At 35.1% G+C, this 22269-nt stretch overlaps 1 protein-coding gene across 10 annotated transcripts in view; it reads left to right on the forward strand.

Annotated features, from left to right (window-relative positions):
- Positions 1–22269, forward strand: part of LOC128994350 (gamma-aminobutyric acid receptor subunit beta-like) — a 111367-nt gene that overhangs the window by 33584 nt on the left and 55514 nt on the right. For 7 of the 10 annotated variants that reach the window (XM_054418864.1, XM_054418862.1, XM_054418865.1 and 4 more), the window contains exon 2: positions 15755–15852. In XM_054418864.1, the coding sequence (XP_054274839.1) occupies positions 15755–15852 (98 nt within the window). The remainder of the gene's footprint in view (positions 1–15754; positions 15853–22269) is intronic. The other 3 variants (XM_054418867.1, XM_054418869.1, XM_054418870.1) reach the window with 1 other exon arrangement.

Raw genomic sequence — 22269 nt, forward strand, 5'->3', positions numbered from 1 at the left:
GAAAGTAGCAGTTTTTACCCCAGCTTCTCATTACCCGTGTTATCATAGTCTCGGCGCAGGCTTTGTTATCGCCCCCTTGGCGGAGGTTGAGATAAAACCGGCCGTAAACCTCTCAAGACGATAAATTGAATCCTTGAAGAGCTCCGCGTTGTTTTACAAGCACCAGAACTGCCAAGTCTTGAAATAACCGTTTGTAAACCCGCTGTTTAACACATTGTGTTGGAATCTGAGAGGTCCATTTTATCGTGACTTAACAGTTAGGTGTTTGAATAATTAAGTTGGATGGTAAAACAGCAACATTAAACATTACTTAGTTAGGCAACTACCACTTGTTAAATACCTAAATGATATTGTCACTTTTGATGATTAAATATATTCCTTCGTTGATCATCTTGAAAAATCAAATAGGCTACTGAGAGGTTAAAAAATCGTCATGAATAATCACATTATTATAACCTTACCATATTACTAGTGTTATATATGAGGCAAACATTTTATTGGTTCTTGCTCGGTATGATTTGTACTATAACGAAATAAACATAAAAATGTAAAAAGGATTAGGTTTCAACCTTAGTAAGCTATTTCACCTTGTTTGAACTCATTCAATAAGGGGAAATAAAAATTATCAATGCAGTGTTAAATCTCATTATTTTTGTGCAAACCCCTAATCAAATTCAAAGTATATTTGGTACAGTTTCTGTTTGGTAAAAATACAGGTAATAAAATTACCTACAGTCTAACAATCATTAAAAAATGAGTTTTCCTGCTAGAATACTAGCTAAATAAAATAAAACAAAATCACAAATTAATCAAACAACCCATAATGTAATGTCACAGAATAGATCATCAAACCGTGCATAAATAACTTAAATCAGTGTTCAATTACACTCAGCAACAATCACAACCGTTTGAGATATAGAGCTATTTTGTGGGTGGTTCTGTCAATTGTGGACGATCGGTGAAACCTGTAGAAACGTCTTAGATGTGTGTCCAGGTGCAGAAACTTAAAATCCATCGGCACACGTAATTCTAGTACTCCACTTGCCCAGCTCTTGCTTTTCTTTTCCTGAAACCTTCCAAGCTCATGCCTTTGAGGTTCGTTTATATTTATGACTAGCTGTGTACCCGTTCTACGCACGGGGATCTTATAATATTCAGTTGAAACCTTCTTATATAAAGAACAGCAGTTGGTTTGCATATTTTAAGATATGCTGGCCAAACTATTATACATAGCTTCATTTTATGTTGTTTTTTGTTGTTCCGGATCGGTATGACAATCAATAAAAGGTTAAATTACCTCTGTGTCTGCCGGTCGATCCTATAACGGTAGGCTTACTTTTATTTTTACTATCTGATCTCGTTTGCATGGCTCAATCACGTCCTGGTTGAAGTTCGTTCGCTACGCTCACTCACCTGTATGTTGGAGCTCGTTCGCTGCGCTCACTTTCCTTCAGGTTAGCTCGTTCGCTACGCTCACTTGCCTTCAGGTTAGCTCGTTCGCTACGCTCACTCGCCTCCAGGTTGCAAATTAGCTGTTGTCATAAATGTAAAAGAAATAATAGTGCTAGTGCTGCACCCTGTTGGTAATCCTTGTAACTTTAATGCTATTGAACATCACAGAACAGAACCAACTTGTTTAATTGAAACAGCTGTTAAGATTCAATAATTTCATTTCTCATAAGGTTAACATGGGCTTCCAGAAATTCCACGTCAAAAATCGACAAAAACTTGATTTTCAAGGGTTTACTGTTAAATATCTAACTGTCTCATATTCGATGAAATACGTCTAAAACCATCTCATATATTGTATAGTATTTGGAAAATAAGTTTCAGGCGGGACAGTGCTATAGTTATTGAGGAGTAGTTGTAATAAAGTGCGTATTTTAGCGTTACCAAGAGAATGACAGATAGACAGACAGACAGACAGACAGACAGACAGACAGAAATTGAGATAAGGTTTGATTCGGTTTCTCTGACCTATGAAATGTAAAAATAACCAAAAAGTTCATTATTCTAAGCAATGTACAGACAAAACTCTAATTTTATTTATATAGATAAACACAGTTTCTGTTCTAATATTCGTGAATAACCCTATACATTTTTACACAACCGTAGTCTATGATCCACCATGGAACCTTGGAACGTTCCTTGTCTTGCTGTGTATGACGTGTCCTGTGTCGTATAACTTATGTCGCCAGTGACGTCATTCGTTTATATTTATGATGAACACCGTTTCTGTTCTAATATTCGTGAATAACCCTATACATTTTTACACAACCGTAGTCTATGATCCACCATGGAACCTTGGAACGTTCCTTGTCTTGCTGTGTATGACGTGTCCTGTGCCGTATAACTTATGTCGCCAGTGACGTCATTCGTTTATATTTATTATAAACACCGTTTCTGTTCTAATATTCGTGAATAACCCTATACATTTTTACACAACCGTAGTCTATGACCCACCATGTTTTGCCTTGGAACGTTCCTTGTCTGCTGTGTATGACGTGTCCTGTGTCGTACAACTTATGTCGCCAGTGACGTCATTCGTTTATATTTATTATAAACACCGTTTCTGTTCTAATATTCGTGAATAACCCTATACATTTTTACACAACCGTGGTCTATGACCCACCATGTTTTGCCTTGGAACGTTCCTTGTCTTGCTGTGTATGACATGTCCTGTGTCGTACAACTTATGTCGCCAGTGACGTCATTCGTTTATATTTATTATAAACACCGTTTCTGTTCTAATATTCGTGAATAACCCTATACATTTTTACACAACCGTAGTCTATGACCCACCATGTTTTGCCTTAGAACGTTCCTTGTCTGCTGTGTATGACGTGTCCTGTGTCGTATAACTTATGTCGCCAGTGACGTCATTTGTTTGTATTTATGATAAACAACGTTTCTGTTATAATTTTCGTGAATAACCCTATACATTTTTACACAACCGTAGTCTATGACCCACCATGTTTTGCCTTAGAACGTTCCTTGTCTTGCTGTGTATGACGTGTCCTGTGTCGTATAACTTATGTCGCCAGTGACGTCATTTGTTTGTATTTATGATAAACACCGTTTCTGTTATAATTTTCGTGAATAACCCTATACATTTTTACACAACCGTAGTCTATGACCCACCATGTTTTGCCTTGGAACGTTCCTTGTCTTGCTGTGTATGACGTGTCCTGTGTCGTATAACTTATGTCACCAGTGACGTCATTCGTTTATTTTTATGATAAACGCCGTTTCTGTTCTAATATTCGTGAATAACCCTATACATTTTTACACAACCGTAGTCTATGACCCACCATGTTTTGCCTTGGAACGTTCCTTGTCTTGCTGTGTATGACGTGTCCTGTGTCGTATAACTTATGTCACTAGTGACATCATTCGTTTATATTTATGATAAACGCCGTTTCTGTTCTAATATTCGTGAATAACCCTATACATTTTTACCCAACCGTGGTCTATGACCCACCATGTTTTGCCTTGGAACGTTCCTTGTCTGCTGTGTATGACGTGTCCTGTGTCGTATAACTTATGTCGCCAGTGACGTCATTTGTGTGTGTTCATGATAAACGCCGTTTCTGTTCTAATATTCGTGAATAACCCTATACATTTTTACACAACCGTAGTCTATGACCCACCATGTTTTGCCTTGGAACGTTCCTTGTCTGCTGTGTATGACGTGTCCTGTGTCGTATAACTTATGTCGCCAGTGACGTCATCCGTTTATATTTATGATAAACACCGTTTCTGTTCTAATATTCGTGAATAACCCTATACATTTTTTACACAACCGTGGTCTATGACCCACCATGTTTTGCCTTGGAACGTTCCTTGTCTGCTGTGTATGACGTGTCCTGTGTCGTATAACTTATGTCGCCAGTGACGTCATTCGTTTGTGTTTATGATAAACACCGTTTCTGTTCTAATATTCGTGAATAACCCTATACATTTTTACACAACCGTGGTCTATGACCCACCATGTTTTGCCTTGGAACGTTCCTTGTCTTGCTGTGTATGACGTGTCCTGTGTCGTATAACTTATGTCTCTAGTGATGTCATCCGTTTATATTTATGATAAACACCGTTTCTGTTCTAATATTCGTGAATAACCCTATACATTTTTACACAACCGTAGTCTATGATCCATCACGTTTTTTGCCTTGGAACGTTCCTTGTCTTGCTGTGTATGACGTGTCCTGTGTCGTATAACTTATGTCACTAGTGACGTCATTCGTTTATATTTATGATAAACACCGTTTCTGTTCTAATATTCGTGAATAACCCTATACATTTTTACTCAACCGTAGTCTATGATCTACCATGTTTTGCCTTGGAACGTTCCTTGTCTTGCTGTGTATGACGTGTTCTGTGTCGTATAACTTATGTCACTAGTGACGTCATTTGTGTGTGTTCATGATAAACACCGTTTCTGTTCTAATATTCGTGAATAACCCTATACATTTTTACACAACCGTAGTCTATGATCCACCATGTTTTGCCTTGGAACGTTCCTTGTCTTGTGTATGACGTGTCCTGTGTCATATAACTTATGTCACTAGTGACATCATTTGTTTGTGTCATTATAAACGTAGTTTCTGTTCTAATATTCGTGAATAACCCTTTATATTTTTACACAACCGTAGTCTATGACCCACCATGTTTTGCCTTGGAACGTTCCTTGTCTTGCTGTGTATGACGTGTCCTGTGTCGTATAACTTATGTCGCCAGTGACGAATGAGAGTCGCAGTTTGTTTGGATTTATTGAGGGTTAACATGTCAATCTCGGGAGGGGTGGGGGGGGGGGGGTGCCCAGCCTAGTAGGGTGGGAAAGCTTATCGATTCTAGCTGCAGGCAAATAGCACACTGCCGGGCGCACCTCTCACCTCGCCCTATTTTGGGTTTCGTTCAGCAGCGTTTTTGAAAATGTTTTTTCTTTATAAGAATTATTTGCAAAATGCATGAAGTAAGACAGCTAGTTTAAATATTAGTTTGCAAAGTCAAAAATCGGACTGCAAATATTTATTTTTATGGGTTTCTTGAAAGTGTTGAAGTATACGTTAATGGGTTGGTTTAATTGTTAGGTTAACATTATTAGCCTATGTAATACTAAAAATGTAGTATTATAACTTATTATTCATCTGAACAAGTTAGGTATTCGTTAGTCAAGTAATAAAATAGTACTCCTTATAACAGCACCATGAATCCATTTGTAAAGATTATTTGGGCAAAGGTGGAGTTCTACAATAAGCATTATAACACAACTTACTCTAAGTAAAAACTCCAATCTGAAATGTATACAGCAATAGTGGAGCTGATATAGGAAATGGCACATCAAAGTGTATATTTTATTGGTTTTGTATTTAAATTTTCCCTTCTTAAAAAAGAAAAAAATAGTTGAAGCCTTTATGAGATTTTCCGCTACACAACAAATTACATTTTCCGATTTTCATTTATCTCTTCCTCATATCTTGAATTGTATTTGCATATCCAAAGAATGTTTATTTTATCAAAATGTTGTTCCTTCAGCTATCTGATTAAACAATACAGTATTTTGAAATGTGTTTATATATATTTTGTATTTATAATCAATAACTATTTTATACCATAACACATTCTGCAAATAATATGTATACTATTTTGAATTCCAAATTGAACGTATTCTACTATTCCCGGGTTTGAATACAAATATAATTTATTTGTAAATTCTAATTTTTAAAGGTTTACAAGGTGGAAAAGAACAGTGTCGCATCAGTTTTGCGTTTTCTGACCGTTACTTTGCTTAAGACAACAATCTGCAGCCTGCCTCAGGCTCGACACAATTACCCTCTGTTTAGCTACCCAGGGTGGCAATTACCGTGGAGATAAAAAACCTTCTTCTTCTCTTCTCAACTGAAATAACAATAACTGAAAATAACATTCAGATTTTACGTTCAACTATTTACAAGCTTCACCTGGATTGCAAACCTTTCCTCAGTTTAAAAACATAATTTACAATACATAAAAAGCAAAAATGTACACAGTTTGTAGTAAATTAGATTATGAGTAATTCCTTAGATATAGGTATTGTTCATTTAAACTTACTGGGATTTAAATAAAGAAAAAATAGGTCGTCCAAAAATAAACTCGACCAAAAATATGTAATGTGCAGACTTCTCTATTTTCACCGCACACTGTAAATAAAATATGTGATTGGAATTTCTTCCATTATTTGTTTAGGTTTTCCTGATTTTCCTTTCTGTTTATGTTTCGTTGTTATTTCGTCACCAGCATAGCAACCAGTAAGGCCAATGTTATTTTTAATTCATTTTTTGTTCTTATTTTTTGTCTATTTTAATTTATAAAGGAATTCTGCACATACAGGAAAATATCTTTCTAACAGTATGCATAGATTTTCCCTACGATGCACACGAACTGAGATAAAAGGTTATAAAGAAACATGCTTACATATTATATAGTCGTTTAAAACAAAACTTAACATTTTATCCACCAATCGGACTTTGGGGTTTTTATGTCCCACCTTCACATCCTAGAACGCTAGTTTCTAGCCCATAACTGTTTTACACATTACTTCAGGCTAGTATTAGAGGGTCACGGCATTATCACATGGTGAAATCCATTGGTGATACGCAGGTTTTGAACCCAGGATCTCGGACTCCGAAGTCCTGAGCTCTAGTACTAGACCAGCTTGCTCCCCTGGCTGGACTTTTGGGTTAGGAACATAGGACAGAACCTGAAAATAACTACAGAAATTTCAATTATTTTTCTTAGCAAATCCCAAAAGAATACTTGCAAATGTCATGATATGTTGATATACATCTTATATTCCTCGTAGCATAATTTTAAAACATTTCTACCAATACAAAAGTCGTATATCTATGTCAAATCGTTAGGCTTCAGTTGTATTTCAGTCTAGTGATCATTAAGGTTACGCGACCAGTTCCCACACTTCCACAACCTTAGGAGGTTCCCTACGGTTCCCCCGGGGACGACAGGTCCAAATTGAACCCCCCTTGCCCCCCTCCCACCCCCATACAGCATGTGACGTCACTCATACGTTATTCACCGCGACTTGAGTACCCTGCAACCTCCCTCTGCACGACATCCTGTAGGATTATAAAATTTTACATCATCAGACCAATCTTACAAGATTTAATTTACCGTAAAAAGCCACTTTTATCCAACATACTGTTATTTTATATGTTCAATAGCTTACAAATTTGCATAAATTTAATTGCATTACAATTCTGACCAAAATAGACAAAAGTAAACTAATTAAAGGTACCTTGATGTTCATACTTACCGTAACTGCCATTTCAATAACTTTTAGAAGAGGTAATTTTAATAGTATGATAATAATACGAGAATAACACTCGTAAGAAGACAGCCGAATAATTTCATTTCTGTGATCCACCAAATATTGTTAGAATATTTACACTGTGAACACAGGAATAGTTACGAAACACCTACCTAGGTTACATTTAAGATAAAAGGGCTTTAAGTTATTTTGACGTTTAAGATATTTGATTCGTTTCCATATAAGACATTTCTGGCTATCAGGTTTGCATAGGATGTGCGTTGTTTTCAACAATCGTAAAACTAAATTCAACAAAAATATCGTAAATATGCACTAGTGAATTCAATGATAATGCATAATCTTAGTAGGCAATGTAAAAGAACAAATCGTTAAACAACTTTTACAAACCATTTGTTTTTCCGTTAGTAATAATTTATTTTTGGTTGAAATACGAATTATTTAAGGTAGGTTCATTTTTTTTCAAAGATAGAAATTTCCCGGGGACCACTAGGTCAAGGGAATCCGGTACCTAAATATCGTTTGACTACAACAGCCTGCGATAGACGGTCTGTAGCCGATCATCAACACCTGCACTGCTGTAAAGTAGGTCACTAGTGTTACGTCGGAAAAGGAAAGTAATATTATAATACTGGTTTAAAAACAATATTTACCTAGCATGAAAATTGTGTAAACATTACTGTTGACTATTTGCTACATTCTAACTATTACATATCAACTGTACGATTTTCATATTTAAGTTATAATAGGTTACAAATATCGATGAGCAAACATATTTCTATGGTATACTCGCAATAATGTTGATCCTATTTATTTTGAAAGTAGCTTTTAGCAAATTTCGTTATAGGGTATAAATCATCATCGTATAAATCATGGTAAGACTAAAGCCCGGTACCTAATTACATATGTATATGTATATGTGTGTGTGTCCGTGAACGCAATAACTTGAGTAATTTTGTAAAAGTTTGTTGAAATTTGGTTTGAAGGTGTAAGGCGGGATAAACTCGAATGAGTTCGTGAACCAGCATGATCGGACTATGGAAACGGGGTTTCACGGGGAGTTTAATGGGATGAAAATGGATTTTTCTAATTTTTGACCATAAAAAACACAGAATTTCTCTCCAGACCAATTTAAAGAGCTTAAAAATACAAATAATTTAGTATAGTGAAGTGTTTTTGTACGGTTAAATTCAAAAAGTTGTAAATTAAAAATTCCCATGTTTTCTTATGGAGAATATTGACAAATGTTTCAGTTTGCTTGGTTATAGATGTATTTTGATCAAACTTGGTAAATGTATTTTGTCTTATACTAAGCTATTAATATTTTACCAAAAAACACACTTTATTAGTTTCCTTGTAGCAGCAAACCTAGGCACTCGTTTAACCTAATGTTATTTGAATAGATTTGATTGAAAATCAATTCAGACAAATGGAAATTCACTTAGTCGGCAGGTTTTCTGCGGCAGTATTTTTACATTCTATACTTATTTGCCAATGCTGTACTTAGCCATTACAAAATATACTACCCTCGTTAGTATTAATGACTTAAGCACCAATTAAACACATACTCCTGCACTACTAGTTTGAACAGAAGTAGTTTCAAACTCTTCGTGACATTTCCAACTAAGTAATTAACTTTCCCGTACAAGTACTCTCCACATGTGGATAATACTCGACCCGAGTTACAGAATCGCATAACCACTAATGAGTTGATGGAATCCGCATGAATAAAGGTCGTTCAATTATCAGCCAGTTAATGAGGCGGGCTCTCGGAATCACCGCTTTTAATTTTAATTTACACGAGGACGTATTAGTCTTATTACCAACTGAACACAAAAGCTTGTATACGCGATAAAATTTTTTTTATTATTCTATTACTAAAGAGATAACAAATGTTTTGTGTACCCAAGTAACCAAGTAAGTTTTCAGTTGAAATATATGCATAAAAGGGATTGGAACATATTCAATACACCAATAATAAATGCAATGCCTAAAGTCAAGATTTACGTAAAAAGTTCCAGATGGTATGGAAGGTGCGATTTGTGATAATTATCTTGTCGACGATGGGACTGGATAAGTTGATTAATATGTGTTACCCTATGTTTATTATCACGCATAATGGAAATTGGTATATTAAACAAGGTAAAGACCATATAATTATGTTAAACTAGTGGTCGTCCTGTGGTCGAAACTCGACCAAAAATAATTAATGTACAGACTTCTCTATTTTCTCCCCACACTGTAAAAAAAACATGTGATTGGAATTTCTTCCATTTGTTTTGATTTTCTGTTTACATTTTGTTGTTATTTCGTCACCATCATGGCAACCCATATGGTCCATGAAATTTTTTTGAAGTTTTCAAAATCATTTTTTGTTCTTATTTGTTAGCCTATTTTACTTTTTAAAAGCATTCTGCACATCTACAGGAAAATATATTTCCAACAGTATGCGTAGATTTTCCCTGCGATGCACACGAGCTGAGAAAAAAGGTTTTAAAGAAACATGCTTGCCTATTAATATATAGATAGTTCTATAGGCTGTTTTAATTCGAATAGAGTATAATAGTAATTATACGCTATTATATTTGTTACTTTGTCTCTGTTAGCAATGGAAGGGAACTCACACATTATAAAACTTTATTTTGTCTCTATTGTAAAATAAAATTGTAGCAAATATTTGGTAATTTCGGTAAAAGTGGAGCTTTATGGGTTGACTGGAAGCTTTGAAAATACAATAAAAATAAATGATTTTAAAAGTTATGTTTTAAAGCAGTTTGACCTCTGTTACTTTAAACGGTATATTGTTATGTTAACGTTTATCACGATTCAAATTTGGTAGGCAGCTGTGTAAAAGTACTAAAAAATAATCGTTTAAGGTACCTTCAGAGCATAATTTAAAATGGTTTGGTAAAAAGGTGATCTAAAAGTGATAAATATCATAAAACAATAAATATGTGTTGCTTTAAGAGGTTTATTCATTTTTTATGTGCAAATACAAACGAAAGTAATGTAAAAGGAAATCCCAACCCCAGAATGTTTTTAGTTCCTGTCGTCATCGTAAAACATTGAAGCAATGCCGGGCGTGTTAGGGAGTTGACAGAAGAGCGTGCGCTGCCATCATCGCCATTAGTGGACGGTTTTTATTTCGTTGTCAGTGGCTGGGGTGTTGTGCTAGGACACTCAGTTGAGTTTCATTCACGCGGTTATTGATTTTGTGGCCCTGGCACGCGGTTAGCGTGACACGCACACTTTGACCTACTGACCCGTGATGCAGACACGGGCACGCTTCAGTCACTGACTGGGTGTGTGCAGTATAGAAAATGCAATATATGTCCACAGACAACACATGAAATCCTGCCTTAAGAAGTACTGCAGTTGACCAGTCAATATCAATATTTGTTGTAGTTTTGTTTGGTTTACATAATGTGGTTGGATTTTCGCTGGAAATATTGTTCCAAATTGGAGATAGTACTAAAGTGATGATAATGACTTATTAAGAACACATATTTGCAATATTTTTAGGGAGATTATGGTAAAAATGTCAGCAAATGATAAATGTCTCTCGTTCGTTTTGTAATCTCTTAAATCAATAGATGTTGTATTTGTCATAAAATTACGTATTAGGACATAAAATTACATAAAAGATATTAGAATATTTCTTATTGCACTCATCAGTTGAAAAATATAATTTGACTCCCAAACGTGTTTTCTTAAAAGTGATGTATTTTTCACAGGCTTTGTTAGCATTTAGGAATTTGAAATTTCCATGATTATATTTTATAAAACGCATAAAGGAATAAATCTAGAGTCTAGAATAATTAAAAGAGCGTTGGATCCTGCAGACGATGTCAATAGAGGGCGTCATTAGTAGTAGCATGTTCCTTAGTCCTTTAAACGTCGCATCCTTTCACAGATCTTGTCGCGGTGTTTTCGCACATTAACTTATCTTTATACCGCTTGTTTGAGTAATATAGGCGGGTGATTTCAATTTATGGTACAATTTAAACTAAATAGGCGTCGGTTTTTCGAAACGAGGACATTGAGTAGTAGAACAATACTTCGTATACGTTTTTATAGGTCTGTAATAGAAACGTGTTCTACCAAAGTATATTCCGTGTCTGGCGATTAATTTTTTAGACTTCTTCCAGTATAAGCCTTTTTATCTAATACAAAACTGTCTGAAAATCTTACTGTAGGAAACCTAAATAAATGCAAAATATCAATATAAATCGTGATAGTTAGTTTATTGCAGACTTTCAATATAATAATTTTTTTTAGTAAATTAAATTGTTTGATAGGCCTCCTTAAAATAATTTTATCATTAAATTATAATTTAAATGATTGCTTAGTGAGGATACATGGACCTGTTGGACTTTTAATATTACGTATTTCATTGTAATTGGACAGAAGTCCCAAATGAAGCTCTGAAATAACAACACACACAAATACATGGCATATTGACAGCTACAATACATACGTCTTGGATGAAAATAACCTGTTATTTGAATTGCGTAAGCATTAATTACCAAATTTAGCACTGAAGAATAAGAAGTTCTCATTTTGATAATTAAATAAGTTACAAAACCATAAATAAGTTAATTTACATTAAATAATGTTCATTATTCGATATTGAGTGAACCTGTCACCTTAAATGGGACATTTTAAAAACCTGCAAGGTATTACTTTCGGGTTGCAGAAACATGTAAATCCTCCGGAACAAGACAGCTACATGGGTTTGAGGTGAGCTTTAGACGAGAACGCTGTTTAATAAGGGATCAACTCGGTCAGTCGCTGGCGCAGGCGAGGAGCTAGGGAAGCGTTACATTATGAATGTAGCCCAACAGGATACAAAGGTCCTTTAATTGTTTGCCTGCGGACAGTCCAGCAACACACGTCATTCGCCTACAACCTTTACGTCAACTTGGGAAAATAATCTATTCATTTCCTTTCGTTAACTAATACCTTAAAACCCTTTAATTTACAACAGACGGACAAATTGTAAAACGGCTGAATTGATACAAAATAACTGTATAAACTTTGGACCGCTAAAATATTACTTATTGATTAATTTTGTCTTAGTAAACAAAAATTACGTTTTACATCCCCATTTGACTTGAACAGATCGCTTAAAATTTTATGATTTAAGTTATTGTAACGTGTTTTAATTATCTTGGTTGTTGAACGTTTTGATTTCAGTTAGAATGGTGAAGTCACCTAAAAACAATCTTTGTTTAGCAGGTGTTAAAACTCAACCCTCTCAAAGTGCCTTAATATAGCCTACAATAAGACATTATTAACGCAATTTTTTTTCTATTAAAATTTTTAATCTGCAGTGGGGAATAACGTCTTAAAATACTTTCAAAATAAAAGAACTTTTGGGACCTATAGTTACTCAAAGTATGTACAAATACAGTACTGTATTTCAAATGATAAAATATTCTGCTTGGATTTGAAAATATATAGGTGCTCAACATTTTCAAAACTACATCATTTTATGTTAAATTATTTCTTATGGGAAATTATGTGAAATTTGTTCTAAACACCAAATAAATATTAATAGCTTGTCTTTCTAAATACACAATAAAGACAGTGGTATAGAGAAGGTCTATAGGTTGTGTATGGGATGTGTACAGTCAATGTGTATAGCAAAGAGTGTGTGGGGAGTTGATGTGGGGTAGAGTATAGTGGGGGGTGAAGAGAAATAAAGTTTTAGTGCCTAGGGACAGTGGTCGGCAGTAGCAGATAACCTATTGTGTATTGTTGTATTGTGTTGCTGATTTGCCGATGAACCAAGCATTGTTGAGCATGATTTGCAAGAAACTACATAGTAAACAATCATTAACCATAACGACATTAAAGGATTAAAATTGCGTTCTATGTTTGCCTGATGTGTAAAACTGAAAAATACAAGTATTTTAGAAATAGAATTGGGTACTTTTATCAGTTAGTTGTAAAAAAGGTTGAATTTACAACTTTAATTCGGCTAACCAACTGCTAAATGATGGTCAAGATTAATGTTGACTGGAAATCTTCTTGAATTGTGATTTAACACTTCACACTTTACAAAATTCTACTGAAGTGATATTATGGATGTATTTGTTAATAGAGTTTAGTGAATATGTCATATGTTTCCAGATGGATAACTGTTTAAAACTAAAAAGTTGTATCAATATGAAATTTTATGTATGCTCAATTTAGCACTTTTGAGCTCATAGATGGCTTTATAGCTATCAACAACTAGATTTTGGCTTAAGCTAGTTATACTGAATATTATTTTTGCTATGCCATTAGAAACATAAAAATTAAAAGCAATTTGTTGAGACTTTCTTATTATAATAAATATTGTAATTTTTAGATTTATATGCATTTTAATCATAGACATTGTATTGCGAGTGCAAAAAGAAGCATGCTGATAGCTTCTTTAGCTCAAGGATGAACGTTTGACGTGATTAACCTTTCTAAATACTCGCTTTTAGTCGGATTTGAACTTGAACCCATGGATCAAACATTCATTCTACCTTTAAAGAGGTCTTGTGTGCAACAGTTATATACTCTAAAATAAGCATCTTGAGTTCAGCTGCAGAAATAATATGCCTGTTATAGGAGAATGTTCACTTTTAAACTTTGCATTTCTTAGTAGAGTACATTACATATTTATTTTTTATGCACTATGAAGTTTCCTGAACTTGCTGCAGTTTATACATAATTCTTTAAAAACTAGTTTTAAATCACAGAATTAAATTTTAAATCGAATATAGAATATATTTTTAATAGCATTTAACCAAAGTTTAACGGATTAAATTGAAAGTGAACTCAAATTAATTGTATTAAAGGTTTTTTGCACGTACTAATACAAGACTAACAAATATCATAATGAAATTAGGTAATTAACACAGTAAATATATTTGAGAAAAAATAAGACTGTCGCTCAACTGTAACGTAATTTCTTAAAAATAAGTGTAATAATGCTTTACGTAATTTCCAATCTTTAAAAGCTTGGTTATGGTTTATCACAGAACATTATTTATACATTTATTACAAACTAAAGAATCAAATTATCAGAGTGCACGAAGTTGGTGCACTGCATTATACTACAAATAAAAAAATAGGTGTTTAAATACAGTACCTAAAATAATATTCTGATTGCAATACTTCCAATAACATGGATATGGTAAACTAAGCTATAAACTTAATCTCTTACTGTCTATCTAATAAACACATTAGTAATGGATATAAAAATGAACTACACATTTTAACCACGAGCTGTGAATCAACATTACGTTTTGAGCCTCTGTATCCACCTACATTAATAACAATGACCCCGCTAATGCAAACACACTTCTTAAATGTATGGAATATAATAAACAACCTAAACAACCTAGTTTTAACCAAGAGCAAATTCAACTTAAAAACAAAATTTCCAATTTCTTTATCTTCGTAACGTACATAATTAATTAGTTGGCTATTAATACTGAAGTAGACATTTCATATAGTTAAAGTAGAACAGGTGTGCTAAAATCATCATAGTTTTTCCCACTCTAGCAATAAAATAAGAGTAAACTTACCGAACTGCCAAATTAGTGTGCTTCTGTTAAAATTTAACTATTTTTCACACTTTTTCAATGTTGTAAATTGGAGTATAACTTTTTTATGTGACACCCCACAATTTTTTGCTCCCCCTTGAAAAATCTAAACCTCTGATGGAAGCACACAGTCGATTAAGCACACTATGACGTTATAGTGCTGCACAGCCTATGGTGAACCAAAGTTTGGGTCCGTGTCCTTAGCCGGACAATGTTCCGAAGACTTGGTCCTAGAAAAGCCTCAGTCCGGTTGGGTTTCAACTCCCCGGACTGAAACATCACGAAACTAACCAACCGGTGCAACGTCCAGTACTAAATAATAATTACTGCCTTACTACGATATTAAAGGTATCAGGGAGCTCAATAACGCCAAGTAATTTACTGTAGATAAATATAAATGCGATACTGTTGTTTATCTAATGGTTTATTCGGTACTTTGGTATTATACCAACCACACCTAATAATTATAACCTAACCTAACATAAGGGTTGAGTATGTTTTAGGTAAGGTTGGTTAGGTTAGGTTATGAAGATGTTGCTATAAAACTAATTATAATCTTGTTTGGAAGTCGATTTATCGGTGTGGTCGGTATAATACCAAAGTACCATTTATTCTGTTACAATATCCGGCCTAATTATAAGGACACGGACTCAACATTCACAATAGGCTGCCCAGAACTATACTCATGTGATTCTCTACAGATCACAAACTCCAAACTTCAGTATTCATAACCATCGCACAATTTTGCCTGCTTATTGCCTGGCTTTCAGTAGAGAGGCCGGCATGCTTGCCAACCTTTGTCCCCAATTTCCCGTATCTGTGGGAATGACTCGTCTCTATGTTGCAGGACTGGCGGGGGTAGTATGCTGGGGGACGTCAACATCTCCGCCATCTTGGACTCCTTCAGTGTCTCTTATGACAAACGAGTAAGGCCCAACTATGGCGGTAAGTACTCTGGCTTTCTAACGGAGCTTATAGCGTAGTGTAGGTGTGAGTGACCACTTTCCCAACGTACATTTCAAAAACATTTTACAAGTTGATGATATATAAATAATGCAAAGAAGTTGGTGAATGTTTTTCCAGATGAGATTTTTGAGTTTTCCATGTTAAGTCCGATTATTAAAGCTTTTTGTGAGCCATTACGAAATAGTTGCGAGATGGACTTAAATCGATGACAGTGATGTCATGGGTTCGAATCCTGGTGCCCGCAACTAAATCTTCTGTAAAGGATTACTTCTTCCTTTGTTGGATTAGTTCTCGGCCCGGGGCCTATGTAGAAGGACAACTGCAGGGGTAAGGAGGCGGTCAGCCTATTTTATTCAAAAACTTTTTTGATTCTGTCTACTTTTCATGGTATACGCGGGTAATTCCTGTGGCTAAAATAGTTTCTTGTGACATAAAAATGTTTTTTTAATTGAACTGAGCTGAATTGAGAAAAATTAAGTCATATGTACAACCCATCTTCACTGGGTGTACTATATGACCTGATTAGGGCCTCCTTTATAACAAATCGCCTCCAACCCAACTAGTTCAGTGCATGACAGGACTACTTGGAAGCACGTATGTAAATTCCGATTACTGTTAAGAGATTTGAGTGAAATATAGTTCGTCAGATAAAGCAAAACAAATTCAAACATTACAAAATTTAAAATAAAAAAAACCAAATGAATGTACAGTAATAGTCTTAATACAGGTTAGTAACAGTTACAACACATAAAAAACGTACCCAAATAACTCAAAACTACGGGAATTTATGCAACGACGAAAGGTTTTATAGTACATCATCGGTGATAAGCAGCTGTCAAAGATTTCTATCAGGCAATTTTCCTAAAATTGTTTGTGCTGGTAAATAAATATTTAAGTGGGAACAGCTGATCGTATGAACATAAACTATAGCCAGCTGTTTCACACAAGGTGATTTACAGTGTTGGGTATTGATTGCCGTAGCTCATCTAAGCATTAAAACGCTGACACCACTGAATCACGGAACACTATTAGGTAATAAGCCATGAATCTGCCTACTTATCCGCACGAAGAGTTATGATAGGCGTCGAGAAATTGTCTTTGAAATTGTCATTAGACTTGCTAGCTGATGTGTTCTGTGTAAATATAATTTCTAAATTATTGTTACAGTATGTTTTTATTCCGAAGGGTGTAAAAAACTGATAATACTGATCATTTAAACAATCAAAACAAAACACTACGACTAACAATAAACTATCAGTCATTTGATTTTCCTTCTTCTTTAGTCACTCACATACTTCTGATTTGACCCTTGTGTATTTTTAAATTAGATTTATCGCCTTAGATAAATTAAAACATCTAATGGCAAAAATAAGGTTGATATATTATCCTAGTGGAAACCGTATAGTCTTATATACTAGAAAATAACAAGTTATTTTTTCAGAAGAGGGCCACCACCTTTTAAACTGTGGAATAACCACATTTTAGGTTGGGTTGGGTTAGGTTAGGTTATTTTATAGCTTTACTCACACGTTTTTTTTTATTTATTGAACGGGAATAATCCCAAAAATCACCTAACCTAAACTGTGACTTTTCCACAGTATTGTGGCAGCCATCTTCTGAAAAAGACCCAAATGACGAATCGCCAGGACGAATCAAGAAGTAACTCGTCCAAACTGTTGAAAATGAATTGGCAATACGGATCAACTTTCATTATTAGACATCAGATACGAGAGTTAGCAGTTTAGAAGGCTCGGTATCTTGATGCTTAACATGAGATTTCCCATGGGCCTGGAGTAACAGTGATATGTTGAATTGGTTCATCTTGTACACTGAATCCCTCTGCGTTCCTACATGGAACACGCGCTTGATAAGCCCCTCTGATAAGCAAGTTCGAAAATTTAACGGACAAGATTGAGTTCAGTAAAATATTACATTTGATTGGTAGAATCGGTTCTAAAACTGATTTTGTAAATTTTACAATGTCATGCTATTTTTGTAAATTTGGTTCCAATCAAATTGAATACTAGTTGTACGGATTTTAGTGAAGGAAGTTCTTGAATGAGGAAGCTCTCCTAACCTGAAAGGACCATTATTTTTGTTTTCTAGGCCGTTTTTTGTCCAGCCTTCACATCCTAGAACACTAGGCTCACCGGAACCATTTTGCTCATTACTTCAGGCTATCCCTAGAGGGTTGTGGCATTATCACTTAGATAAAAAAAATGCGATTGGCAGGATTAGAACCCTGGTCCTCGGGCACCAAAGTCCAGCACTTAACGTGCTTAAAGAGCTTATGGCTGATTCCGAATCACAGGGTCACGGCATTATCATATTGTTAAAAGCCATTGGTGAATGATATAGCTTGAACCCCGCCCCTCAGGACAGGAGTTTTGCACTCTAACCACAGTCTTACGGATACCAAGGACTAAGGATGATTTTCCATAACGCTCCCTACTACTGTAAATTTCCAAACCCGTTTATTTGCTAGTCATTAAAACTAGATGAAATTCAGTTTTCTGCACATTCACACACACATTAATCCAGTCATGCAGTCACTGTTCCGTCACAGACCAGTCACAGATCAGTCTCAGTTGCATCCGCAATTCCTCAGTAAACTGTCCGTCAGCAGTCTTCCGTCACTTTATTTAAAGTGATCAATTTAAACAGTCGAGAATTGTTTTACTAAAACACATTATTCTATCAATTTTTACCTATATTCCATATTGATGATTATTACGATTGGTACTTAAAATATAAAAAACAATTATTTAAATAACGAAAACACTATTTTTATGTCAAACGCACACATCTCACGACCGTAAGAAGTCCGGACGATCACAAAATATTGGGAAGAAATCTTAAATTGACTGACAGACTGCACTGGATGAGTTACAGTAGTGCAAAAAACAATACATTAAAGAACACATTTTTTACTGAGACGTGACTTATGTGACTGAAGTGTGACGTGCCGGAACTGATATGTGTGAATAGATCATTAAGAATATAAAAAATCAAATCCACATTTTTTTCTGATGGCTTCGGTTTAGGACTGAGTTAAAAGTTTCCTTCTCATAATAATGTTAAACTTAAATCGTAAACTTATAATATCAATGAGTTCTGTATTAACTTTGGCACTAATTTCAATCCCTACCTGGTACAAAATTGTTTTAAAAGACTGACATAAATTATGTGACTCTTTAAAAATTTTAAAATATTGTGACAACATAAAAATAACCCTGGTGGTAGACGAGTTATTTGCGGCCAAAATCGGTCGCCTCTAAAATTCAGATTATGCAAACACACATTCCTTCGCGTACCAAACTGATTAATTTTACGTGTCAACATTTTAGTGCACAACGTAAACAATCGCTAGTAGTGGTAAAATGTTCGACAGTAAACATGCAAACTGTAAAAGCGTTGAGGGAAATATTGTGAGCGGCGAGCGGAGAGTTAAAGTTGCACAGTCGAGTTGCAGTGATGAGTTTCATCCGCTAATCGCCTCTCAGATTTCCTCTTCCGTTCTTCCCTCTTATTTTCCCTCCATTTTTATCTTTGCTCCACTCATTGGGCCAATCAGGTTTTCTGCATTGTTAAAAGTTTATTCTCCTTCACTTATTCCCCTTGTAAACTTATCTGTGTGCCGCTTTCCTTTTGCGTTTTCTTTGAGATGTAAAATTAGCGTTTAGTGAATTTGGATTTAATTTTTAATTTTGTCAAATGAAATCAACGTGGAATTAAATATGATTGCAGCAGATAGTATAATGAGTATTGCAAATATTTTGAAATATGGAACCGATATATTTTATATTGATTTTGTTATTAAATTGGAAATTTTAGCTTAGCTATGACTCACGAGCAATGAAAAATATTGCAAAGTTTGATTCAGCTCTTAACAGCCCACCAGTTGATACTTTTCTATAGGGAGAGCGAGTTGGTATAGTGGCAGAGCTCGGGGCTTCGGAACCCAAGGTCCCGGGTTCAAATCCCGCCAATCATCAATAGATTTTATCAATGTGATAATGCCGTGACCCTTTGAATAGCCTGGAGTAATGTGTAAAACAGTTCTTCACTAAAACCTAGCGTCCTAGGATGTAAAGGTGGGACATATAAAACCCTCGGGTTTGAACTTGGTTTCTCCTTCAAATCTGGATGCTGCGGGTTCGAAACCTGCACCTAGCTGCATTTTAGCGTTCGGACCATCAAATTCATGATACTCTTACAAAATATCAGCAAGAACTGTTAGGACCTTTCTCTTACAGAAAAAAATACCACCGGCGTTCTCACACGTAAAAAAACGTTCAAATATGTTGTACAACCAACTTCTCCATTCAACTCAGATTCAACACGTCCACGATTTCGACAACCCCTTCTTGTAGACACATTGAAGGGTGTGAGAATCAACAAGGCCTCTCGACTCTAGCACCAAGGTCTTGGACAGTCTCGTCGATAAAGACTTGACGAAAGACACTTACTGTCAACACGTTGAGCGTTGAGGCCGGTTGTATCGCTGTAGTTACCGCCGCACTCGATGTCACGTGAATAATAAATACAATAATGAGACTCAGCGCTGCCAACCGACCTTGCGTTGGGGACTCTAATGGTCTTTGTCGGTTTCCGTGCAAATGGTAATTCTGTCATTTGTAAAGGTAATCATTGCTCGATAAAAACTGTTTCCCAACATTCGCAGCGGATGTTTGTGTTTTGTGATTTCGTGACCGGCGACACGAGTACAATGATTTGATCGATTGGGAGTTCATAGTTCAGTACATGTTAGATTATAAAATGCATACACACTCATCGTAATCATTATTTAAAAATCTAATTTATGTTTGTATTATTTTTTAAAATAATTGAAGGAATGTATACAGATTTTATTTTAGCATAACAAATACATAATGATATATATGTGCATTACACCTTGGACTGTAACAAAATAATCGACAGAAAAACGACCCTTTTGAATTTGAGTCATAATCTAAGGCCAAATAAACTATTGAGCTGACTCGACTACGATCCAATGCACTGTGTCACTGAGTTGAGATTATGAACAGGTAAATCTCATTTCATCTAAATATAAATGTAAGATCAATGCAATAGAGGTGATATGCCTCATTTAGGTTTGTGTTACTACTGCAATCAGTAATTTCTTTAGTCACGACCACTATACTATTTAACCGACAGCAAAGACAGCTTGTTCAAATTTTGAACTGTTGACTTTGTGGTACTTATGTTACTCAGAATCTAAACAGCCCTTTGATTACTGGATCTCTATAAGCTACCCAACTCTTGAAGCTAAATGATAACCTATAATTTTCAACTTATATATTTTTATGTTTCTATATTTTATTTCCGAAATTTCGGGACCGAAAGCAATCACCTTCAGTATTTATATTGTGGATAAACCAATTGACCCACGGCGACGGTGCAAATTTACATTTAGATAGTGTCTACCACAAAACCAACTCTACCTGGGACGTTTCCAATGTACATCCGGGTAAAACGTGACGGGACAAAAAGTCCACTTCTACCCGAGTATTGAACTGTCCATGTTAACCTTACAAGTTTAAAATAAACTGAAAAATGGATTCATAAGTTTGGATGTTCTTTACTGGAGGGGTTTTTGGACTTACCGGTTTCCTGGTGTCAAAATCTGTTTAGTTTTGAAAATCGTTTTCATCAATCTTTCTACGAAAATTGTTCATATACGTACAGCTGAGCTTTACGAAAATCGTAGTTTTCTATTCTATAACATAACATTTTGCCTGTCCTAAATATTACTTTTGCCTGTTTCAAACAAATATTTGCCTGTACCAAACAAACTGTTACCTGTACTTAACATGTTTTTTGCCTGTGCCAAACAAACTGTTACCTGACCTAAATATCACCTTTGCCTATTGCAAAACAAACTGTTACCTGTCCTAAACATTACTTTTGCCTGTTCCAAAACAAACTTTTGCCTGTCCAAAACAAACTTTTTCCTTTCCTAAACAAATGAAGTTTTCCTTCAGCTCAACAGGAGGCAGTGTACATAATTTTACTACCAAAAATATGTGTCAGCTGACCATTAAATCAGTTGTGTAACTATAGTATGAAACTTGAAAGAGAATTACTAGACAATCAGGTATTGTTTTATTAATTAAAACCCAGAAGCTCTGTGTGATTATTTGCATTGTGATGAAAATTATCGTTCACTACCCGTCATAAAAGTTCAATCCCAAGGCAAAACATTTCCAGCTCAAGGGAAAGTGGTTACTCAATTTTACAGCATATCAGCTCAATTTTAATTAGATGCTGACAACTGAATTTGCAAAGCTAAATAATCCTGCCAAACGATTCTCAGGTATAGTCGTTTTGGCAATCGCTTTAAGAACTAGTTTAACATTTCCAGTTGTTTTGAAA

This window comes from Macrosteles quadrilineatus, unplaced genomic scaffold, assembly GCF_028750875.1.
Source record: "Macrosteles quadrilineatus isolate MER2022 unplaced genomic scaffold, UCM_ALF_1.0 Scaffold_5__1_contigs__length_97177068, whole genome shotgun sequence".
NCBI lineage: Eukaryota > Metazoa > Arthropoda > Insecta > Hemiptera > Cicadellidae > Macrosteles > Macrosteles quadrilineatus.